Source organism: Arvicola amphibius, chromosome 11 (assembly GCF_903992535.2).
Source record: "Arvicola amphibius chromosome 11, mArvAmp1.2, whole genome shotgun sequence".
In the NCBI taxonomy this organism is placed as follows: domain Eukaryota; kingdom Metazoa; phylum Chordata; class Mammalia; order Rodentia; family Cricetidae; genus Arvicola; species Arvicola amphibius.
Window position 1 is genome coordinate 34,757,155 of NC_052057.2, and position 21,403 is coordinate 34,778,557.

Below are 21,403 nucleotides of genomic sequence, written 5' to 3' on the forward strand. Positions count from 1 at the left end.
TTAGATCTAGAATTACCTAATTCAATGTATATTATAGGTGAGTTCAATCTGTCTACTAAGGAGAATGTATTTTCCTTTCTTTAAATTCCATAAATAACATGGGATTTTGTTATTTTCTCTTAACATTCACATCAAATTTAAAAACTATGCAGATTAACTTTGGATGTATTTAACTTATTAAACGAGACATTATATAATCACAAAAATATGTTACCTACTAAAACAATAAACTACTGCAAGTGACTTCAGAGCAGGGTGGAAAATGTGAGGCTCTGTTGGACATTCGGGTGCAGGGAGAGATGCTTCTGCCACTTCCAACAGGGTTCTGAGGAACAGCTCCTTACTGAGTGAGTACAAGTGTTAACCAAGAAGCAGCTATACAGTCTCTGTGTGGTCACATACTCCCTTCACAACCATGATTTTTTTTAAAGTGGACCTATGTATATATTCACCATACAAATGAAAAGTAACTGATAGCTACTTAAAAATGTATTTCTTCATTTATTGGATCTAATTATTTCATGTTAATAAAAGATTAGACATTTAAAATATGTTGTGACTATATGATTTTCTTAATAAAAAGGGATGATATCTTCCCCCAAAAAGCTGAATAAAAATTCCTGTAAAATGACCACCCACCCTCCTACAATCTCTTTTCAATGCAGACTACATTGTAGGAACAAAATCTCTATTAGAGAACTCATTTAAGAAATGACTATCCCTAAAGATAGTATACTCTCAGTCGTTAACTACTTAAGAAAAGTCAGTGTTGTTTAATATAAAGATTTGGGACAAGAGCCTTTGAAAACTGGAACTGAAGTCGATCTTTAGTAAACTAGCATTAGGAACACAAGGACCTGTACATCTGTCATGCTTCTTTCCCTTGAAGATCGATGCATCATTCCAGCCCTCCCCATGGTTAAATAAATAATTCCAAGCCTCAGGATAGAGCTGAATGGTGTGAACAAGTCTGGTGATAAACCACAGACCAGGTCCTTAATAGAGCTGAAGTACACTGTGCCTTTTCCCACTTAAGAAGCACCAAACCTGGAGCCAAGTTTTCAAAAGGCAATTTAACATCAGGAACTATAATTTAATCACATCATATCATATTACACTATGTAACATTATGTATTTTACCTACCGATGTAACACAGTTAAGTTTATTACAAGCATTATTTCCTAAGACTTATGGTACAGGTATTCCTTTTTTAGGAATTTCTGCTTATTTAATAGTGTTTATCTACATTGGAACATTAAATCAGTGATAGGTATATATAATGCAATGAAGTGTGCAATTTTCCCTACCCCAGATTAAGGTATTATAAACAAAAATCAATTAAGAAAACCAACACAACTATAAAAACTGAACTAAGCCTGTCGGCAACCTAGATGCACATCTGAACAGGTCAACAGTGCTTCCTCATAACCTGAAGGTATAGGCTTAGCATTGGTGTAGTAGCAGCTGGTCTTTAGGACAAGTAAATCAACAGTTTAAACATCAATCCATTCTACTAACAAAAGCAGCAAAGGCTGGTGACATCTGAATATCAAACTGCATCGTCTCTTTCTGACTCATTTATGTGATGACAAACTGGAGTTCTTGAGGCGCACCAGTGAGATGGACTAGTATGTCAGAACCTCTCGTTTGTTTTAATATTTAAATGGTAACAATGTGGATACCAGGAAAAGGTCAGTGCTGGTGGCTCTAAACCACATGAAATTCAGTTTCCTTTCACAGTAACAGTGCATTCAGGTCCCTGCCTCTGCAACAAAAGAGCGATGCAGTATCCCCTCCTGCACAGAGGAGCTGAGGGCTCTGCAGTAAAAGCCGGGACTAAGGTAGATGGATGCGAGTCCATAGCAGTCCTGCACACTGTCACAAAGTATGTGAGGAGAGCTCAAACTGATTTGTACATCTATATTCAGCTAAAGCTTCACAGCAGCAATGGGCATCAACAGTGCACTCAATATCGACACTTTTCAAAACTACTCCAGAAAACAAATGACAAAAGTAGTTAAGAACAACTGAACATATGTTGTGTGTACGGGCGTAAAGGATGAATGGACCCTGTGGTTCTCCCACTGCTGGAATTACATGAAACTTAGTCCACGTCCATCTCTCCAGATTCTGTATGCTGTGAGCTGCCTTTTGCTGGATCTGGGTTGGTCTCTGTACCACTCTGTCCATCCATTGGTCCATTGTGTTCACCGTTGGCTTTTGCTTTGTCTTCAGGAACTTCTACTTTTGGTTTGGGCTTATAAACGATGGGGTTACAGAAATTATCCAGTTCCTGAAGACAGAAACAAACCATGCCAAATATTACACAAAATGCTTAAGATGTCTGACAGTACTCTAACCTCTTAAAGCTTGCATTTATTACATTTAAATAGTTCAACATATTTAACATTTATATTACTGTACTTTTTTACTTATATATTTTGTTCTTTTTAAAAAATATTTATTTATTATGTACACAATATTCTGTCTGTGCGTATGTCTGTAGGCCAGAAGAGGGCACCAGACCTCATTACAGATGGTTGTGAGCCATGTGGTTGCCGGGAATTGAAATCAGGACCTTTGGAAGGGCAGGCAATGCATTTAACCACTGAGCCATCTCTCCAGCCTCTATATTTTGTTCTTTCAGGACAAGGTTTCTCTGTATAGCTCTTGCTGTTCTGGAACTCACTCCGCAGACAGGCTGGCTTTGAACTCAGAGATCTGCCTGTCTCTGCCTCCTGAGTGTTGGGATTAAAGGCATGTGCCCCTACAGCTTGGCTACTGCATGCAGTCTTTAATTCTTTATAGGTCAGATGTTTTGAGAATTATGTCAACACATTTCAAAAATTAAACTTTCTAAACATTTATATGAAAACACTTTTAATAAACAGAACCATAGTATCCTTTTGAAAATAGCTGAAGGATGAACAAAAACGCAAATGCATTTTAATTTTAAGTTTTATGCAATTTGTGTTTTAAAATTGTTTAATAGATTATAATTATATTTCCTCTCTCCCTTTCCTCTCCATATGCTCCTATAAAACCTCCTTGCTTTCTTTAAAATTCATGGCTTCTTTTTTGTTGTTATTGTATGCTTATATGTATATGTGCTTACATATATATTCTTAAATATAAGCTCTTCAGTCTGCATAATGTTACTTCTATATGTTTTCAAGACTGACCACTTGGTATTGGATAACCAATACCAGGCTTTTCCCTGGTGAAGACTCCTCTTGCTCTCAGTCTTCCTTAGTAGCCTGTAGTTCTTTGGGTAGGGTTGAAGGCTCATGGACTTTTCCCCTTTTACTTTGACATATCTGTTATTGTCATCCTGTTTAGCTCACATTTAGGCAATCATGATGGTGAGACTTTGTGGCAATTTGCTTTTAGTTTTCCTAATAGGCCAAGAAAGCAAATGCAAATAATTTTGTTTAAATGAACCCAAGGCATTTTCTCTTTCCTTGCTTTTTACAAAGAAATGAAAGATCCTTACTTCAAGTAATGGAATTGTAAAGTTTCTCCAGATTCTCCTAGGGGTTGGGTTAACATCTTTTGACAGAGAGTGACCCCTCAGGGAGAATGGTCTAGTTACAAGTTGCTTTTATGATCTTATTTGATTCACAGTGAAGTACTTATAAGCTTCTGGACAAAATAGAGCTAAAAACCCTTTTGTAAAACTTTAATTATACAGTATCTGCTTTTAAGAAAAAAGAGGAATATCATATACAAAAAAAATCAAAACAAGGTAAATTTTTTTTTTTTTGGTTTTTCGAGACAGGGTTTCCCTGTAGTTTCTAGAGCCTGTCCTGGAACTAGCTCTTGTAGACCAGGCTGGCCTCTAACTCAGAGATCCGCCTGCCTCTGCCTCCCGAGTGTTGGGATTAAAGGTATGCGCCACCACCACCCGGCAAAACAAGGTAAATTTTAATATTAATACTTAAGTAACTACTGTCTCTGTCTCTCTTTCTTTGTCTCTCTCTCTCTCTCTCTCTCTCTCTCTTTCTCACACACACACACACACACACACACACACACACACACACACACACACACTGTGTGAACTGAAGTTCCTAGAAGAATGCCAGAATGCCCTGTCTACACTGAGATTCTGCAGGCTGACTAATTAAAATGCTGTGACTGTGGAGAGTTGAAGTGTTGATCTAGAGCTAAAATTATGGGATATCTTAATTTAGGCTGGACTAATTTACCAGCACAGTAACTTTCACCATCCCCAAAGCCAACTGTGCCATCAGATAGTGTCTGAAACCTGGAATGGGATTTCCCTGCTGCTATAACATCTCTATCTTCAGCCCCTACAAATGCATTTGGTCAATGCCTTGATTTATGATTTACTTTTGTTCAGAAACTGCTGTGGGACAATGATCTGTACCCTATCATTTGTATTTTAAATAAACACTGACTGGCCAGTAGCCAGGCAGGAAGTATAGGCAGAACAAGACAGGAAGTAGAGGTGGGGCAACGAGAATTCTGGGAAGAGGGAAGTTTCAGTGTGCAGTCATCACTCAGACAGAGAGGAAGCCAGACACAGAGCAAGCAAGATGTGTCTGCCTCGCTGAAAAATGTACCAAGCCACGTGGCTAACACAGACAAGAATTGTGGGCTAATATAAGAGTTAATAAGAAGCCTGAGCTAATAGGCCAATTAGTTTATAATTAATGTAGGCCTCTGTGTGTTTCTATGTCTTTCTTTGGGACTTAATGACTTCAGGAACTGGGCAGGACAGAAACCTCAGTCATCAAGAAACTAAAGTTATAAGACCACTTCCATAATGAAATGTTACTCAGTGCAACCTGTACCTGTGTTCATGGTCCGTGATCACTCACAATAAAATGATGTCCTTATTTTGAAGCGAGAGCTGTGTTTTCTGCCTACAAATGTGATCTTAATAGGGTTTTATAATAATTTTTACTCAATATGTTGTAAAATGTTTATAAATAAAACATTTGATAGTTACATTCCATATACAGTAATAATTTCTAGAATTTTTGTAGTAATTTCTAGAACCGAGAATTTTGGCTAAGAGTTATAATGTACTCACTTCAAATGTCTACATATGTTTGTATATTATATATTCTGATACAATGTCCCAGGAAAGTTGTACACATTTAAATTGGTCAGAGGAGAGTACCCACTGCTCCACATCCTTCCAACTATAGCATAGATTATAAATGTGATCACAGCAAATGATGCAGACAAAAACACCTGCATTCTTAGTGACTGCGTACGCATCTCTGTCAGCCCCCGACCCAGTATCTTCGCTTATTTACATCTTTATGTAATTTTGGTGCCATGTTTTCCATGTTTTTTTTATAGCTTTTGACATTTTTATTATCAATGTTTATTAAATTTCAAAGTTTATCTAAGATTACATAAACTTAAAAACAGGACTTCACAGTGAAAGATTTCACATTCCAAAGATAGACATATTGCAATAAAGATATTAGAGGTTGCAAGGAATCTGGATATTTATGTTGGTCATATGGTGTATTTCATTCTGTATTACTCTTGGAACTTAAAGCCAGAAATGTCTAGCAGGTTGCAAAAATAGGTAGATACCCTCATAACCTAGAATTGTTGATGTCAGCAAAGCAAAGCCTGGCTTTAAACTTCTCTTCTGTGTTCTTTTGCAAGTTGATTACTTCTCAGTGTATACTCATTAAGTTTTTGGTCCCTAAAATTATTTTAGTGTCTAAACCTATTACAAAGGATGTTTTAGGTAGTGATATGGCTCAACAGGTAAGAGTGACTGGTAAGAGTGCTGGGTAAGCCTGGGAATCTGAGCTCCATTCTTGAAACCCATACAGAAGTGGAGCCAAGAGTCAGCCTGCACAAAGCTGTCCCCTGACCTTCTGTGAGCCATGGCATACATGTCCATACACTCATTGTGTCCTTTAACACACACCACAAACACATTTCTAAAAGGGAATTTTAGTTTCTTACCTTTGACCTTGCAACTATTTCTGAGACCTTTACCACAGGATCTTGAGTAAGACTTAGCTTGTTTTGAGCATTCATCTTACTGTTCAGCCAGTTCATGGACTCGCTGATGTACTGCTCAACCTTTTCCATTTCAGCATGATCCAGATGTTCATACCTTTCATCCTATTACAAAAGTAATACAATTGTAAAAGGAAAACAAGTAACTGAGTTTTCATAAGTAATGACTTATTGATGATTTCTTCTTAAAACGTTCAAGTTCTTATTATATGCTTCATGTATATTAATGTAAAGATGCTACATACAAGGTAATAAAAGCTGAGAAGACTGGGATATAATATAAAATCAGGATGGACTTGCAAAGGACTCTCAAAAGAGGTCAGCTTTGGAGAAGAACCATCAGTAGAGGCTCTGCACTGGGCAAGAGAAGCTAGGATAGAGTTGAATGAAAGTAGGTGCAGAGGTATATAGTGAGGGGAAAGAAAATTCTGAACATACCATAAAACTAGGTGGTACATCTTTGACAAAAAAAGACAATGAAATTCTGTCCAAACTACACAGTTGCAGCTTCTACATCCAGAAAACCAACCATGGTCACAGTTTGCATCAGTAACCAGCAGAACAGAAAGAAGCAGCAACATAACATAAAGCAAGAGGATTTCCTGATAAAGATTATGGATTGCATAGAAAATGCAGGATGGACAAGGAAAAAGGAGTTGTTGAGGAAAGAGAAGAGGACAATAGGATGCAGGACATGAAAGCAGAAGGCAGGGAAGGGTACATGGGTGTAGGAGAAAGTAGAGAGGGTAAAGCATTACCTTTGGAAATTCCATAATGAAATCCAATACTGTATATGCTAGTTAAAGTTCTTTTAAACAAAATTCTTTCACTGTATTTATTTTCCTTCAGATTTTTGAGACAGGTTTTAACCTAGCTAAACTAGGGCTTGTCTTTAGAAACCTTAGTTTCTTCAGCACTGATTAAACCCCTTGGGGATACCATTTTCAAAACTCTTAAGCTTTTCCAGTTTCCTTTGTAAGATAACAAATTACAATCTTCATATTGGACTTGGCTTCTAGGCTGCTACATTTTATTCACTTTCTTACTACCTCATGAATTAGGTTTTCCTTGCTAGTTATTTGCACTAATCAATATACATGTCTTTTAAAAAATTATCTAGAGCCCAGAGCCTTTCCCAGAACTCTCAATTCTAATCAACTTGAGGCTATTTGTAAAGTCTGAAATCTATACTACTACTATTATAACTACTAATAAACTGATAACTACTTTTTGAGGTTTTCTCCATGTCAGTATAGTTAAAAATGAAGCCAATTCATAATGATCTTTGGAGTAATTTTGGAATGTTACATTTGTATCTTATAAACAAAATAAATGCAGAACTCTAATCACTCTTGGTCTTTCATGATCAGGTTTGAGCTTCTATCATTTCTTGATTGTTTTATTCTAATGTCTTAACTAGTCTACTACTAGACTCTTCACAAACTAGGTCAAGTCATATTGCTTGTATGTTCTGAAAACCCCAAGCTACCTGTATCAGAGTAAACCCCAAACTTTCACAACAGCCCAGATAGGCCTGTGAGGAGACATCTGTCCCTTCCCCAGACTTAGGTCACACCAGCTTTGATGTTTCTTTTGTATGTTCCCCCAAGTAAGTGTGTGTGTGTGTGTGTGTGTGTGTGTGTGTGTGTGTGTTGGGGAAAAGGCTGTATTTGAAGGTCAGAGGGCAACCTACAGGAGACAGGTCTTTTTCTTTTATTGTGTGTGACCTTAGATCACCAGACTCAGTGGCCTTAATGACTCTATTTTCAAGAATATTTCTTCACCATCCATTCTGGCTCACTGGTCTGCTCTTTTCTCTGACTTAGCTCCTTAAAGTCCCTTACTTTCTCCATAGCCCCTTTGTTAGCACTTTATTTTCCAACTGAAGCATGAGACCAAAAAGGCCCAGGATTTCTGTTTGCTAAAGTCCAGGACCCACAAAACATCCTGGTATATAATGAGAACTCACATGCCTAATGAAAAGTAAAGTCTTAGTTTCTTTTGGATGGTATCTTAAACCCACCCTCAAGAAGACCACTAGGGTCAGAGGAGCACTAATCATGTCAGGAACTATATGAGATTTGAAATATGCTTGCTATTTTATCTGCCTCATTCTTTACTTTTCTGTTATCCATATATTCTGTTTGTGAGAATGCAGGCAGACTGGGCTAATAAATTATACATTTTCTTTTACAACACACATAAATCTTTTAAAATAAAAAATTAAATTGTATATTGGAAAACTGTATATACTGAGAGGTTGTATAACACTGATACCAGCTACTTCGGTTCCACTCCTGACTCCTATCATTTATGATCTGTGTAATCCAACAAGCTGCTTAAACATCCAGATCTTCTCATATGCGAATTGAGACAACAGCAGTCATCGTTCATGGGTAATAAATACCCTGGTGAGAACTGTGTGAGATAACCCACACACAGTGCTTGAGGAATCTAAGCGATTGGGATGATGCCATGCCTGAATGATCCTGGTGTTGCCCTCTCCTGTATATGAATGCAGTGTTAACATCAATGATCAAATCTGGTGATAACAGTATGTAAGTGGGGAGCAGTATATCTGACCCCATGGAACAACCTCAACAAGATGGCCTGTTTCTCTTGAGTTTGCTGGAACAGGGCTGTGTCTACTGGTGTATTGTGTTTATTGTTACTGCAATAGAACAACAGCGAAGAAGAGGTGAATGGACACAGTAAAGACTGTAAGGTACAGACCAATAATTTCCTAAACAGTCTGCTAGGCCTGATTGGTTACTCACTGTTCCATCGAAGTGGACACATGTTATATATAACCCTACCTGAAGCTTCAGAACAGAGGAGAGTTGAGAGAGATTTGGGTGTGTACAAAGAACGAAAAGAGATTATGGATTAATGACAGAAGATTAACAACAAATTAGGCAAGAAAAAAAATAGTCTGGCAGTATAGCAGCGAGGAAGACTTTTTTTCTTATAAGAAACACAAACATGAAAACAATGGGTTTTGTCACTGCATTAACTTAAAGCATGGCTTCAGGGAAATCTAAGAGGTGAAAGCCTCAGATTTTAAATGTCTTGGAGTCCTCTACTAGTAATTCCTCGTTAAAAAACTCTTGGTTAGGTGTGTTCGGTCTCTTGAGAAGCTGCACTCTGGGGCTGAGGGCTTCTCCACACGTCGTTCTCCGCAGCTGCCCTCACCCCCCAGTACCTTGTTTCTGTGTGCTTCTATCACTTTCAAGACAAGTTGAATTTTTTTTCCCAAGTCGTTTAATGCTTTCGGTCTCTCCTCATGCTCCACATACTTCATTTGAATGGGCTGACCATACTTCTATTAACAAGAAACATTTAAAAAGAGTGAATAATTTTAACAGGATACATTTATTTATCCCTTAGAGAATGATAGACAAAGAAGATAGCTAGACAAAAATACGACTTTTCTATTTTCCCACAAAAAATGTATTTCAGTGGCCCTTATCCTACTTTATAATATAACACTTATCTAAAAAAATTTACTCATGATTACCTCTTGACTCTTTTCAAAACCCAAAACCTAATCCAAACTGTCAATCTTTTCAAAGCAAGGTGCTAAAACTTTTAGAACCATTTGAAAAAGAAAATACGAACTATTTGGAATTTGCAAATTTAAAACTTGGTCTCAAATTTTATTTTTGAGACGGGGTCTCTCTGTGTAGCTCTGGCTATCTTGGAAATCCCTATGTAGACCAGGCTGGTCTCAAACTCACAGAGACCCATCAGCTTCTGCCTCCCAAATGCTGAGATTAAAGGCAAGGTGAACCAAACTGAATACCAGTGCTTTTGCATCATAATTTTTATAAAACATTAATATTCACTTACTACTTAAAGCAATTTACTAACCTTTAGCTCCTGAAGCTTATCCACATAAACTTGTTTAGGTTGGTCTTCTCCTTCTTCATAAAGCCAATTTTCTGTGTCTTCCAATATTGTGGACAGTTTGTTCATGTCCTAGTCATACATTTAAGAGACACTAATTACAAATGTCTTGGAAATAGAGGTCAATACCAGATTCTTCTGACCTTATTCTTAAAAAATGGTTTCACTATCCTCCTCCAACTTAAAAAAAAACGAGCCATCAAGAAAAACTGACAATAACAAATTTGATATACTTTTAAACATAATTCTTATGAAGATTTTCAAATAAACATTCAAGTTCTTACAGCTTCAGACTTACTTCTGGAGTGATGAACTTTTCGTAGACGGAGCCCAGTTTGTCTCTGAAGTCATAGACGTATTCTTCCACAGCGTTCTTAGCATCATTCCTTTCTTTCTCTAACTTATCCTGCATTATCATCTTCCCCTATTGAAAAAGTTTTAGATTGTCATAACAATATGCATTAGAGAACTGTTAGTTAAAACTATGACACCACTTCATACCTTGTAAGAGGAGCATATCACAACAACAACAGGTAAGGATTTTTGGACTGTAGAGACTATAGAGAAACTGAACTGGTGGAAAAAAAACACTCTACAGCTGTGGACCACAGGAACAGTGTGAAGGTTCCTCAATGTGTATATATATATATATAATATATATATATATATATATACACACACACACACACACTCTCTATATATATACCAGTTGTAGTGACACATGCCTTTAATTCCAGCACTTGGGAGGTAAAGGGAAGCAGATCTCTGAGTCTGAGGCCAGGAAGTTCCCTACTCCTGAGTATATACCCAAATGAATGAAAATCAGACACTTCATAGATATCTGTATGCTAGCATTTAGTGAGCCATTATTAATTATCACCAGAAGTATAAACTGAAACACCCATTAACTGATGAATGGATAAATGATATGTGTACACATACAACAGAACTATGAGGCTTAGAAAGGAAATTCTATATATACGTGAACCCCAAGATCATAGTAAAACAACCCAGGCAGAAATGGACAAGTATTATCTGCTTCAATTTATGCGAGCTGTCTAAACAAGGCAGATTCTTTTTTTTTGGTTTTTTTTTTTTTTTTTTTTTTTTAGAGACAAGGTTTCTCTGTAGCTTTTTTGGTGCCTGTCCTGGAACTAGGTCTTGTAGACCAGGCTGGCCTCAAACTCACAGAGATCTGCCTGCCTCTGCCTTCCGAGTGCTAGGATTAAAGGCATGTGCCACCACCACCTGGCAACAAGGCAGATTCTTAGGAGACAGGAAATAGAAGAGTGTTCTATGAGAACTGGGAGAAGGAAGGAGTGGAAAGTTTGAATTCCATGCTACAACATTTCCATTTGGGACAGTTGAAAGCTTTGGAAATAGTGGTGATGGTTGTATAATACCAAATGTGATAGTTATTAACACTGTATACTTGAAAATAGTTTTAAGATGTCAAATTTTAAACCACAAGTATTTAAAAAGTAATAATATATCCTCTAACCACTGACTTGTATGCTTTGAGTGAATGTATTATGGTATGTGACTTACACCTCAGTAACAGCATTTGAACACATCTATACATGTTTCAATTCCAGCATCCCCATTTACTAGCTGGAGACAGCAAAAGTCATCTACTCTGCATGCATGTTACATTGGTACCCTCAGTGACTAACTCCGCATGGATGTGCAGTATATTCCTCCACACGTGATGCACTACCATTGGTCAGGGATAGATTAACAGTGGTTGTGATGCTGAGCTTTGGAAACTGATGACCTAAATCCAAAAATGAACATTATTGTCTGACTGGGGTAGCATACTGCACACAGACTTCAGTTTTCTTGTCTGTAAGCTAAGCCCTTAACAGGATCTACGGGTTATGTTTGTTTTGAGAACCTAAAAGATGTTAGCAAGAACTATTATGACCAAAAACAAGGAAAGAATGCAATTATAATTTTTGAACAAAATTTTCACTTAAAAGCACCTGGTTTTCTAAACGCAAGGATTCCTTGACAAGCTGTAATACAATGACCTAGATTTAAAAAGAGACATTTAAAAAATTAATGAAAGTCTCATTTTGTACACAAACCTACTATGGTTTCCTAAAGTTAGTCCTTTGGAAAATTAGACTATAAACATATACATTCTGAGTATTATATGAGTTCTTCAGGAATTACTATGCATGAATAGATCCTTGTTAATAGATAGGTATTATGCATTGGTACTTTAAAAAAGAAGCCTTATAAAATCAAAATCTCTTCATGTAATGATGGACAGTAAACAGTTGAAAGCAACATGCTTCAAACACTGACCTAATGTCTACAGATATTAGGAACCACCATTTCAGTATAAAATTAGAGGACAAATACAATCACTTCATACAATTACTGCTAAAGAAAGAATTCACTTCCAAGAGACTGGAACTCTAAATGAAAATAGACAAGGGCATGTAAGAAAATGTTAATAAGGACAACTGTTTAAAAATCATTAATCAACACTCTGAACACATTTAAGAGAGGGGTTTGCTAGGCCAGTGGTGATGCTACATGCCTGTGATCTCAAAACTCAGAAGGTGGAGGAAGATTCAGGTCCGCCTAGGATATATAGAAAGACCCTGCCTCAACATCTCTTTAAAATGAAACACAAAGAATCGCCCAAACCAAGCCAAAACAAAAGTGGGCTGTTTCTATTTTATGATTGTTAGAGAATAAAGGAGGGACTGGGTGGTGCAAATGTTTACAATCCTAGCATGGAGGAGGTAGAGGCAGGAGGGCCAGGACTTCAAGGTTATCTTTAATTACACGATGAATCTGAGGCTAGTCTAGGCTACAGGAACCCTGATTTTAAAAAAGGGTGGTGGTGGTTATGAATCAGTCTCAGAAAGGTTTTTCTCTATAATAGATACCGGTTTTCATATAATTAAGATGAAAGTACTATGTACAAATACAGTTTATTATTTTGATAATGTTGTAATTCCTTAATAATTGCAGCTCAGATGCTGAGCTTTCAACCTCTGACTTCAATATAGTATCAGAATGCATTAGCAATTATTCAACCACAACTCCAACTTATATACCTCATTTTCAATGTAGCTATTGAGAAGATCTTGGGTCAGTTGTCTGTACAGGCTACTCTGGATAGGTAGATCAATACTCTTGACTTTGCCTTTTTTAATAGTCTGATTTATGCGGTCTTGCTTGTCTGAAGGAAGTGACTAGAAAAGAAAACCAAATCAAAAGTGAAATTTTCTAAAACTAACAAATTTTAGAATTGAAACAAAAAGAGCAAAGCCAAACATAAAAACTAATACTGATAAACTTTTTATTCTGGTTAATGCTAAAATCCTTTCTACATTTGGAATATGGACTTGGAAATCCAAAGCTATAATGAACAACCACTTCACATACAATACTATGGTTATAATCCATGACAAAGGAAACAAATAAGGTAAGGGTGTGGAGAAATTGGAACCTTTCTTATAAACTGCTGGTGGCATTATAAACTTTACAGTAATTGTTGCCAGATTTTAAAACAGCTGAACCATTGAAATGGTTTATGGGGTACTTGTTGCTAAGCCTGTCAACCTGAATGTGATCCCTAGGACCCACATGCAAGTTGTTCTTTAACTTCAACACAGGAGCTGTGGCATATATGTACACATACGCACACAAAGTTAGCCGAGAGGTTCTTCAAATGTTAAAACACTTAAATACCATTATGACTAGCAATTCCAATGCTAAGTAAGTGTCCAAGAAAATGAAAATATACAGAGAAAGTCGTCAAAAGTAACATTCTTAACAGGAAAATTATGTTGGAAATGTTTATCACTCATAAATAGGAAATCAGAATGTGGAATGCAGTGATACAATGCACTAATAGACCATAACTAGAAATGGAATAATAACTCATCACTAAGCTGAACTTTGAAGCCATGCTTAATGTAAGAGGCAGCTTATTTAAATTTATCTAAAATTTCCAAAATGGGCACGTCTGTAGAGACAAAGGGGAAAATTTAGAGAAAGGAAGAGCTGTAGCTCATGAGTACATGGCTGTTTTAGGGCAAAAAAATTCTCTAAAATTGTGATGATGCAGATGTGAGGACCCACTACTAATCTGTACACTAAATGGGAGAACTGTGTGATGTACCAGGTATACTTCAAACTCAATTCTGAGTAAAATGAGAATGTCAGAAAACAGGTTTCAGGTTTTGAATAATTTTATAATCTAGAATTTAAAACCTCTAAGGAAAAGAATCATACAGCTATGCTATGGACATAAATTAATCAATTATTATTATTAGTTATTATTATTGTTTTGAGACAAGGTTTCTCTGTTTAACAGCCCTAGTTGTCCTGGAACTAGCTCTTTTAGACCAGGCTTGCCTCAAACTCACAGAGATCTGCCTGCTTCTGTCTCCCAAGTGCTAGGATTAAAGGCATGTGCCCAGCTTCAAATTATTATTTTTTAAAATTGCATTTTTATCATTTTTAATTATGAATGTGCATGTATCTATGTGTAGGTTTGTACACTGAGTGCAGGTGCCTGCAAGGGAAGGAAGAGATACTGGGCCCCTGCAGCTTTGCAGGCCTTTGTGAGTCACTGAAGATGGCTGCCAGGAAGCAAACTCAGGTCCTCTGGAAGCGCAGTCAGCACTCTTAACCAATGAACTCTCTCCCCAGCCCTATTATCTTATTCAGAGACTTGAATGAAGGTAGGGAGGCCTAAGAAGTCAATGGGATCTGATGCTCTGAGGACAACAGACATGGAAAGTGGTAAGATGTAAGCCCATCAGCCCATCACCTCCCTGCTGCCACCAACCACCACAGCTGGCTCAGATACTCACATTAAAATAATTTTAGCTGAGTATGGTGGCACATGTCATTAATTCTAGCACTCTAGAAAGCAGAGGTGGAGGTGGAGGCAGAGGCAGGCGGATTTCTGTAGAAACCAGCCCGCTCAGTCTACACAATGAATTCCAGGTTGGCCAGGGAATGGGGAGACATTGTCTTCTACTCCCCAAAGATTTTTTAAAATACGACGTGACCAAAATTCGATGCAGAGCATTATACACTTAAATTCATTTGGAATTATTCCATTTCTCCGAGACAATGTAATTTCTATGTTTCTATATTTTAAAAGCTTTTAAGTACAACTCTGAAAGGTAGGTATTTTGGTTGTAAACTTCCTATGCTTCTCCGTAGCACTGCAGTTTGAACTACACATGCACTAAACAGACCAGCTAGGCACCTCATCTCATCTCATCTCAGCCGGGTATGATAGGTTATGCAGGCCTGTGACTCAACTCTTTGGAGGCTGCAGAGGGAGGGAGCACCATAAGTGTGAGACAGTTCTGTACTACACAGGAGACCTTGTCTAAAACAGACACACCCAAACAAGCACACACAAAGTCCAAACCTGACAAAAGCTCCAAACACACAATCACAAAACAGGAAAGCAAACCTTTGTTTTGGCTCCAGTGTGGTCAATCTCCTCTTCTGGGGTGTGCTCAGCATGACATTTTTGATGACCTCCTTCTTCTTGGTCAACCTGCATTTTGTCCTGGCAAAATATATAATGGATGGAACAGTCCTTTTCTAGTGAAAAGCACAGCCTTACTCCTGTGTCGAGATGTGGGTGCATACCTATGCAGCTCCCTTTTCAAATGATACTAACAATGAACAGTTAACGCCTATAAATGAAAAGGTCAGCTTGAAGATTCTCATTCACTTTTTTGACCAAAAATTTGTAAAGAATACAGACAACTATTCTCAAACTGGTAAGTCAGGATTCATAAAATTAAGCTTTAAAACAACTTGACATTAAAATATTACAGAGATGATATTAGTTCGATGGAAATGCAGTAAAAAAGATGAGCCTCAACCACACAATTCAGTTACATATTTCTAATTTTTTATTGAAAATTATTTTTATACAGTTTCTCCTACCTCATTTCCCCCCAGATCTCCCCTCCACCTTCCCAGGCTTCTAACTCCATGCCCTCTTTATGTTACAATTTTTAAATGTAGAAAATTAACCAAAACTTAGATGTCTCTGAAGCACTCAGATATAAACCATCAAATGGGCTGTCCACTTGGCAAGCAATCCTAAACAAGATGCACTGTTTACTCTTTCTCATCACACTCCCCACCATCCTCTTTTTTTTTTTTTTTGGTGTTTTGAGACAGGGTTTCTCTGCAGCTTTTTTAGAGCCTGGCCTGGAACTAGCTCTTGTAGACCAGGCTGGCCTCGAACTCACAGAGATCCGCCTGCCTCTGCCTCCCGAGTGCTGGGATTAAAGGCGTGCGCCACCACTGCCCGGCCCCACCATCCTCTTAAAAGAAGTAGCTAACAATGTAGGAATCATTGTATGTCTTGCTGTATCTGGACTTGAGTGAATATGAACTTCACAGTTAGCTTTCTTGAATAAATAAATGCATAGTTTTGTCAAAGAGAAAAACAGGCTAAATTATTATCTCTCTGCCTCTGGGAGTTTGACCCGGGGGCTTTGTGCATGCTCACTGGACAAGAGCTCTACCTCTGAGCTATAGCCCCAGTCCTCAGGATGTTATGTCTTATATTCCAATTCTTCCCTTACAACTCTACAACCTCCCACATCATGACAAGAGGTAAGAAATGCAGAGTTGTGGTCACAGAGAAGCATAATGTAAATATTAAAAGAAACATAGTAAAGAAAAAAATGTTGTTGGTGCTCTGTGCCTACTACTTGGGGACCAAGATGGGATCTCAGCTGTCAGTGCCACCATGCCTTTGCTCTGCTACCATGGACGCTAACCCTCTGAGTCTGTAAGCCCAATTAAATGCTTTCTTTATTAAAATAAAGAAAAAGGAGTGTGGTAGAGTGATTGCTTAGGGTTTTATATCCTGCAAAGCTAAATAATTTAGTAAACAAAATTAAAATAATTATAAATTGCATTCAAGTAAATGATCACAATGTTGTACCAGAATTTTTATTTTAAAGAAAGAACTTTTCATTATTATGATGTTAATTTATTAAAAGTTATTTTTTTGGTGTGTGAATAATTTGACATTACTTTACCTTAATTTAATAAGGAACAATACAATTAACAAAATGCTACACGGAGGCAGTCCTGCCCAGACACTGAAGAAGCAGGATACCTGCCCCGCTGAAAAAGGTACTGAGCCATGTAATTAACATAGATAAGAAAAATGGGTTAATATAAGTTATAAGAGCCAATATGAAGCCTGAGCTAATGGGCCAATCAGTTTATCATTAATATAGACCTTTGTGTAATTTCTTTGGGGCTTACTGGCTGTTGGAACTGGGCAGAACAAAAACCCCAACAAGCAGGCCCACATGTTATAAATGGCACCCACGTGGACAACTGCATCCACATAAAACCTGAGAGAGCTTGGAAAGTAATTCTAGACAGAAAAGAATAAAGCATGGCTTCTTGGTAGCAGCAATTTCTTGGATCTGCTCTGTTTGTTAGAGGAAAGTGCTCTCATTTAAGAGAGGCTTCCTGACTCAACTTTAGCTGCAAAATCCTGCAGATCTTAAAGAAGTCCTGCCATGAAACACTTAAATGGTGTTGATAAAAGCTGACTGCATGCTTTTTGGTTTTCAGCAATAGCAGGAAAAAAGCTGCATCATTTTAAAATGCCAGCTTTCTGGGCCATCCTGCCAGCACAAACTCTGTCTCTTTCAGGCAGGCAGTTTGACTACAGAGCATTTGAGTGTGGTTTGTGAGCACACTGCTGCAGCTTGCTTGCTGGCAGGGACCTTGAAATGCCAGAGTGGTGGCAATAAATGTGGCTACAGCTGGTACCTCTGTCATGAGGCTGAAATCTCAGAAAGCTAAGAAATGGGCTGAATCTAGCCATCAAAGCCACAGCTTCAATCCTCTCTATGTTGCTTAGCAAATTAAAGACTCCTGTGGTCATAAAAAGAGAGAGATATACAGTAAAGAGAGATTCAAAGACGAAGAAAACCTCTAAATGGTTTACATTGTGATAAAAATATATGCAAGTTTGGGAGAGTAAATAAAGAGGTTAAAGTCCTTAAAATAAAAAAAAAGAGAATAGTTGGGTTTGGTTGTAGACGCCTTTAATCCCAACACTTGGTAGACAGAGGCAGACAAATCTCTGTGAGTTCAAGGCATGGTGGCACACGTCCTTAATCCCAATGCTTGGGAGGTAGAGGCAGATAGACCTCTGTTAATTCAAGGAGTGGTGGTGCACACCTTTAATCCCAGCACTTGGGAGGCAGGGGCAGGTGGATCTCTGTGAGTTCAAAGACAGCCTGGTCTACAGAAAGAGTTCCAGGAGAGCCAAAGATATACAGAGAACTTGTCTCAAAAAGTAAAAGTAAAAATAAAAGAAATAGAGGTTAAAGTAAAATCACACAAAGATGGAAAATACATAGAGAATCTGGATACTGTATGTTATTATGCTCTCTTTGAATTGTTTAAATGCTGAGGAAGGAGCATCAGCTGCTAAAAGATATTTGCTTATAAATGCTGCTGAGTTAATCCAAGATAGGTATTTTGAAAATGCCTTGACTTCAAAATTGAAGTCAAAAGGTATGTTACTTTGGAAAAGAGATTTTGCTTTTGTTTTCACAGGAAATGAGAGGCTGTGGATTCATTCTGAGTTAAGAATAATCAGGTTTGATTAAGGAAAACCACCCAAGGAACAGATGGCCCGGATGTCAGAGTTCTACATGGAGAAAAGAACAGGTTCAAGACTGCTGCCTGAGATGATCAAGACTCACAGGATACTTCAGTCAGGACTTGATCATAATCCAAAATTTTCTTTAGGTCCCCATAAGATTATTAGCACCCCCAACCAGCAGGAAGTAGCCTGGAATACTATGCCCATATTCCCAAAAAATGGATTATTTTCCTTTGTTAAAAAAAAAAAAAGAGGGAGCCGGGCGGTGGTGGCGCACGCCTTTAATCCCAGCACTCGGGAGGCAGAGGCAGGCGGATCTCTGAGTTCGAGGCCAGCCTGGTCTACAAGAGCTAGTTCCAGGACAGGCTCTAGAAACTACAGGGAAACCCTGTCTCGAAAAACCAAAAAAAAAAAAAAAAAAAAAAAAAAAAAAGAGGGAGAAGTGGTGTGGGACAATTCTATATTCTGTCAATCATGTTTTAAATAAACACTGATTGGCCAGTATAGGCAGGTTAATAAGATCAGAAGAATTCTGGGAAGGAGGAAGCCCATTCCTCTGCAGTCCTGCCCAGACACCAAAGAAGCAGGATGTGACCTGCTTCACGGAAAAAGGTACCGAGCTATGTGGCTAACATAGATAAGAATATAAGTTATAAGATCTAATATAAGTTATAAGAGCTAATACGAAACCTGAGCTAATGGGCCAATCAGTTTATCATTAAAAAAATGCTACATGGGAAAATACCATAGGCCATAATTCACATATTTTAAGCTAATAGAACACCTTTGATCAATCAAGAAGAAAGGATAAAAACAGGTCACTTCCAAAGAAGGGGAACATTGTCCAGTAAAAAAGATAACTCCTCCTCCTTTTGAAATGGGTCCTTCCTAATGTCCCTCAGATATGGGCTTAAGCAACCTTTCCACTTCAGTTTCCAAAGTAGCTAATGGTACCCCCTTACTATTTCTTCTTGGAGACCTTCCCGAATAGTTTAAAAACACTTTTATTATTTTATATGTATAAGTATTTTGCCTACATGATGTCTGTGCACAACTTGCATGTCTTGTACTTAAGGAGTCTAGAAGAGGACATGGATTTCCTCTGGAACTGGAGTTATAGAGAGGTGTAAAGTTGACCTGTGGGTGCTGGAAATGAACTTGGGTTTTCTGGAAAAGTGGCCAGTGTTCACCCACTGAGCCATCTCTTCAGCTCTCACCCCACTTTTTCTTTTAAGAAAAAAATTAAATGAAGCTCTTCTTCTGTAGTCAAGGCCAATTTTAAGCTTTCTACAAAATTCCTTTTCCTGAGTGCCACTGCCAGAATTATAAGCATAAACTACCCACTGTGTGTATGTGTGTGTCTGTGCACGCGTGTGCACACGCATGCACATACTTTTAGTTGGAGGTATCATTCCTCTGGCACCACTTACTTAAAAAAATCACCAGGGTTTCTCACTGGATTCAACTCAACAAGTAGGCTAGGCTAGGTGGCAAGGCCCAAGTTCATTCTGTCTTTCCTCTCCAGACTAATCCAGTACCATCATGCTCAGCTTTTAAAATCTGGGTTCTGGGTTTGAGCACAGATCTTCATGTTGTAAGAAGCATTTACCAACCAGCCCTGAAAACCCGTTCTTGAATGCACAAATATAGAGAAGGACTTGGGAGTTCTTCCAAATGTGGCTAAAAAACCTGATAAATGCAATCGACAATAACATACAGATTGTGCGCATAAAAAGGTTAACTTTTTCTGTAAGTGAATAGAACCAAGCTCCCCCTGAGCTGAGCACAGAGACAAGTGTGCACACCTGTAATTCTAGCAGTCTAGACGTAGAAGCAGGAGAATCAGGAGTTCATCTGGTCTCACCTACATAGAGAGTTTAAGGACAGTCTGGGTACCATGAGAATTTGTCTCACAGTTCCCTAAACCTCTTTCCTCTAGAGTGCACTGGCAGTGAATTCAATGTCGCATAGATCTTTCATAAAGTACAGCATCTGCATCTGAATGTCAGTGGAGACACAGCATATCCCTCTGTTTAAATGCCACAGATGTTTTACAACTAAACTCTAAAATATTTAAGAAGCATGCCTTTAATCCCAAATGCCAGGAGGCAGAGACAGGTGGATATATATGAATTTGAGGACACTTGGTCTATAAAGTGAGACTCTGTCTACAAAGAACAACAAAAATGTGTTTAGTTTAAAAGTTACTACTAGTTTTATCTAGCTATACATATGCATGTTTTAAAGAATTTAACAATGGATTTCAAAACTTACATGTTCCATATAAGCTATGAAAGATGCCTTGGCCCCTGTGAAGTGCATTACAAGATATGGTGTAGACCATTCCTTAAACCAAGTCTTCCTTAGTATGGTTATAAAGATGAGGCCCTACAGAAGAAACCCCAAGGCTAACCTTGGGAAAGAAGGTACTCATCACTGGGGTGCTGTCATAATCCCAGGGGAGAGGAAGCTGGGACAACATTTCTACTTACTGCATCATCTTTGTTTTCAGTCTTAGATGAAGCTTCTGTTTCCATTGGGGCCTCATTGTGATCGCCTTCCAGATTCTGTTTCTCAACCACTGATGCACTGGCCACACTGAAGATTCCATGGATGTTAATACGAACTTTAACTTTTACCTTAGAACTATCACCATCAGACTGTGGGAAAACATTCTGAATAGTGAAGTTTCCTTAGGGGGAAAAAAAGCTTTGATTAGTGTATGAACATCAGATCAAACTCATTCAGGGTTTTAATAACTTCATCATCATCTTTAAGGCACACGTAAAAATATAATTAAATTCTGGATGATCGCTATGGAACAAGTG

At 38.0% G+C, this 21,403-nt stretch overlaps 1 protein-coding gene across 2 annotated transcripts in view; it reads right to left on the reverse strand.

Annotated features, from left to right (window-relative positions):
- Positions 1-481: 481 nt before the first annotated feature.
- Positions 482-21,403, reverse strand: part of Hspa4l (heat shock protein family A (Hsp70) member 4 like) — a 45,920-nt gene continuing 24,998 nt past the window's right edge. Inside the window, exons 12-19 of one of the 2 annotated variants that reach the window (XM_038347302.1) lie at positions 21,068-21,267; positions 15,384-15,482; positions 13,000-13,137; positions 10,224-10,349; positions 9,890-9,997; positions 9,222-9,341; positions 5,963-6,124; positions 482-2,294 (exon numbers count right to left, since the gene is read on the reverse strand). In XM_038347302.1, coding sequence (XP_038203230.1) covers positions 2,106-2,294; positions 5,963-6,124; positions 9,222-9,341; positions 9,890-9,997; positions 10,224-10,349; positions 13,000-13,137; positions 15,384-15,482; positions 21,068-21,267 — 1,142 coding nt within the window. In that variant the 3' untranslated portion in view covers positions 482-2,105. The remainder of the gene's footprint in view (positions 2,295-5,962; positions 6,125-9,221; positions 9,342-9,889; positions 9,998-10,223; positions 10,350-12,999; positions 13,138-15,383; positions 15,483-21,067; positions 21,268-21,403) is intronic. The other variant, XM_038347301.1, reaches the window with a different exon arrangement.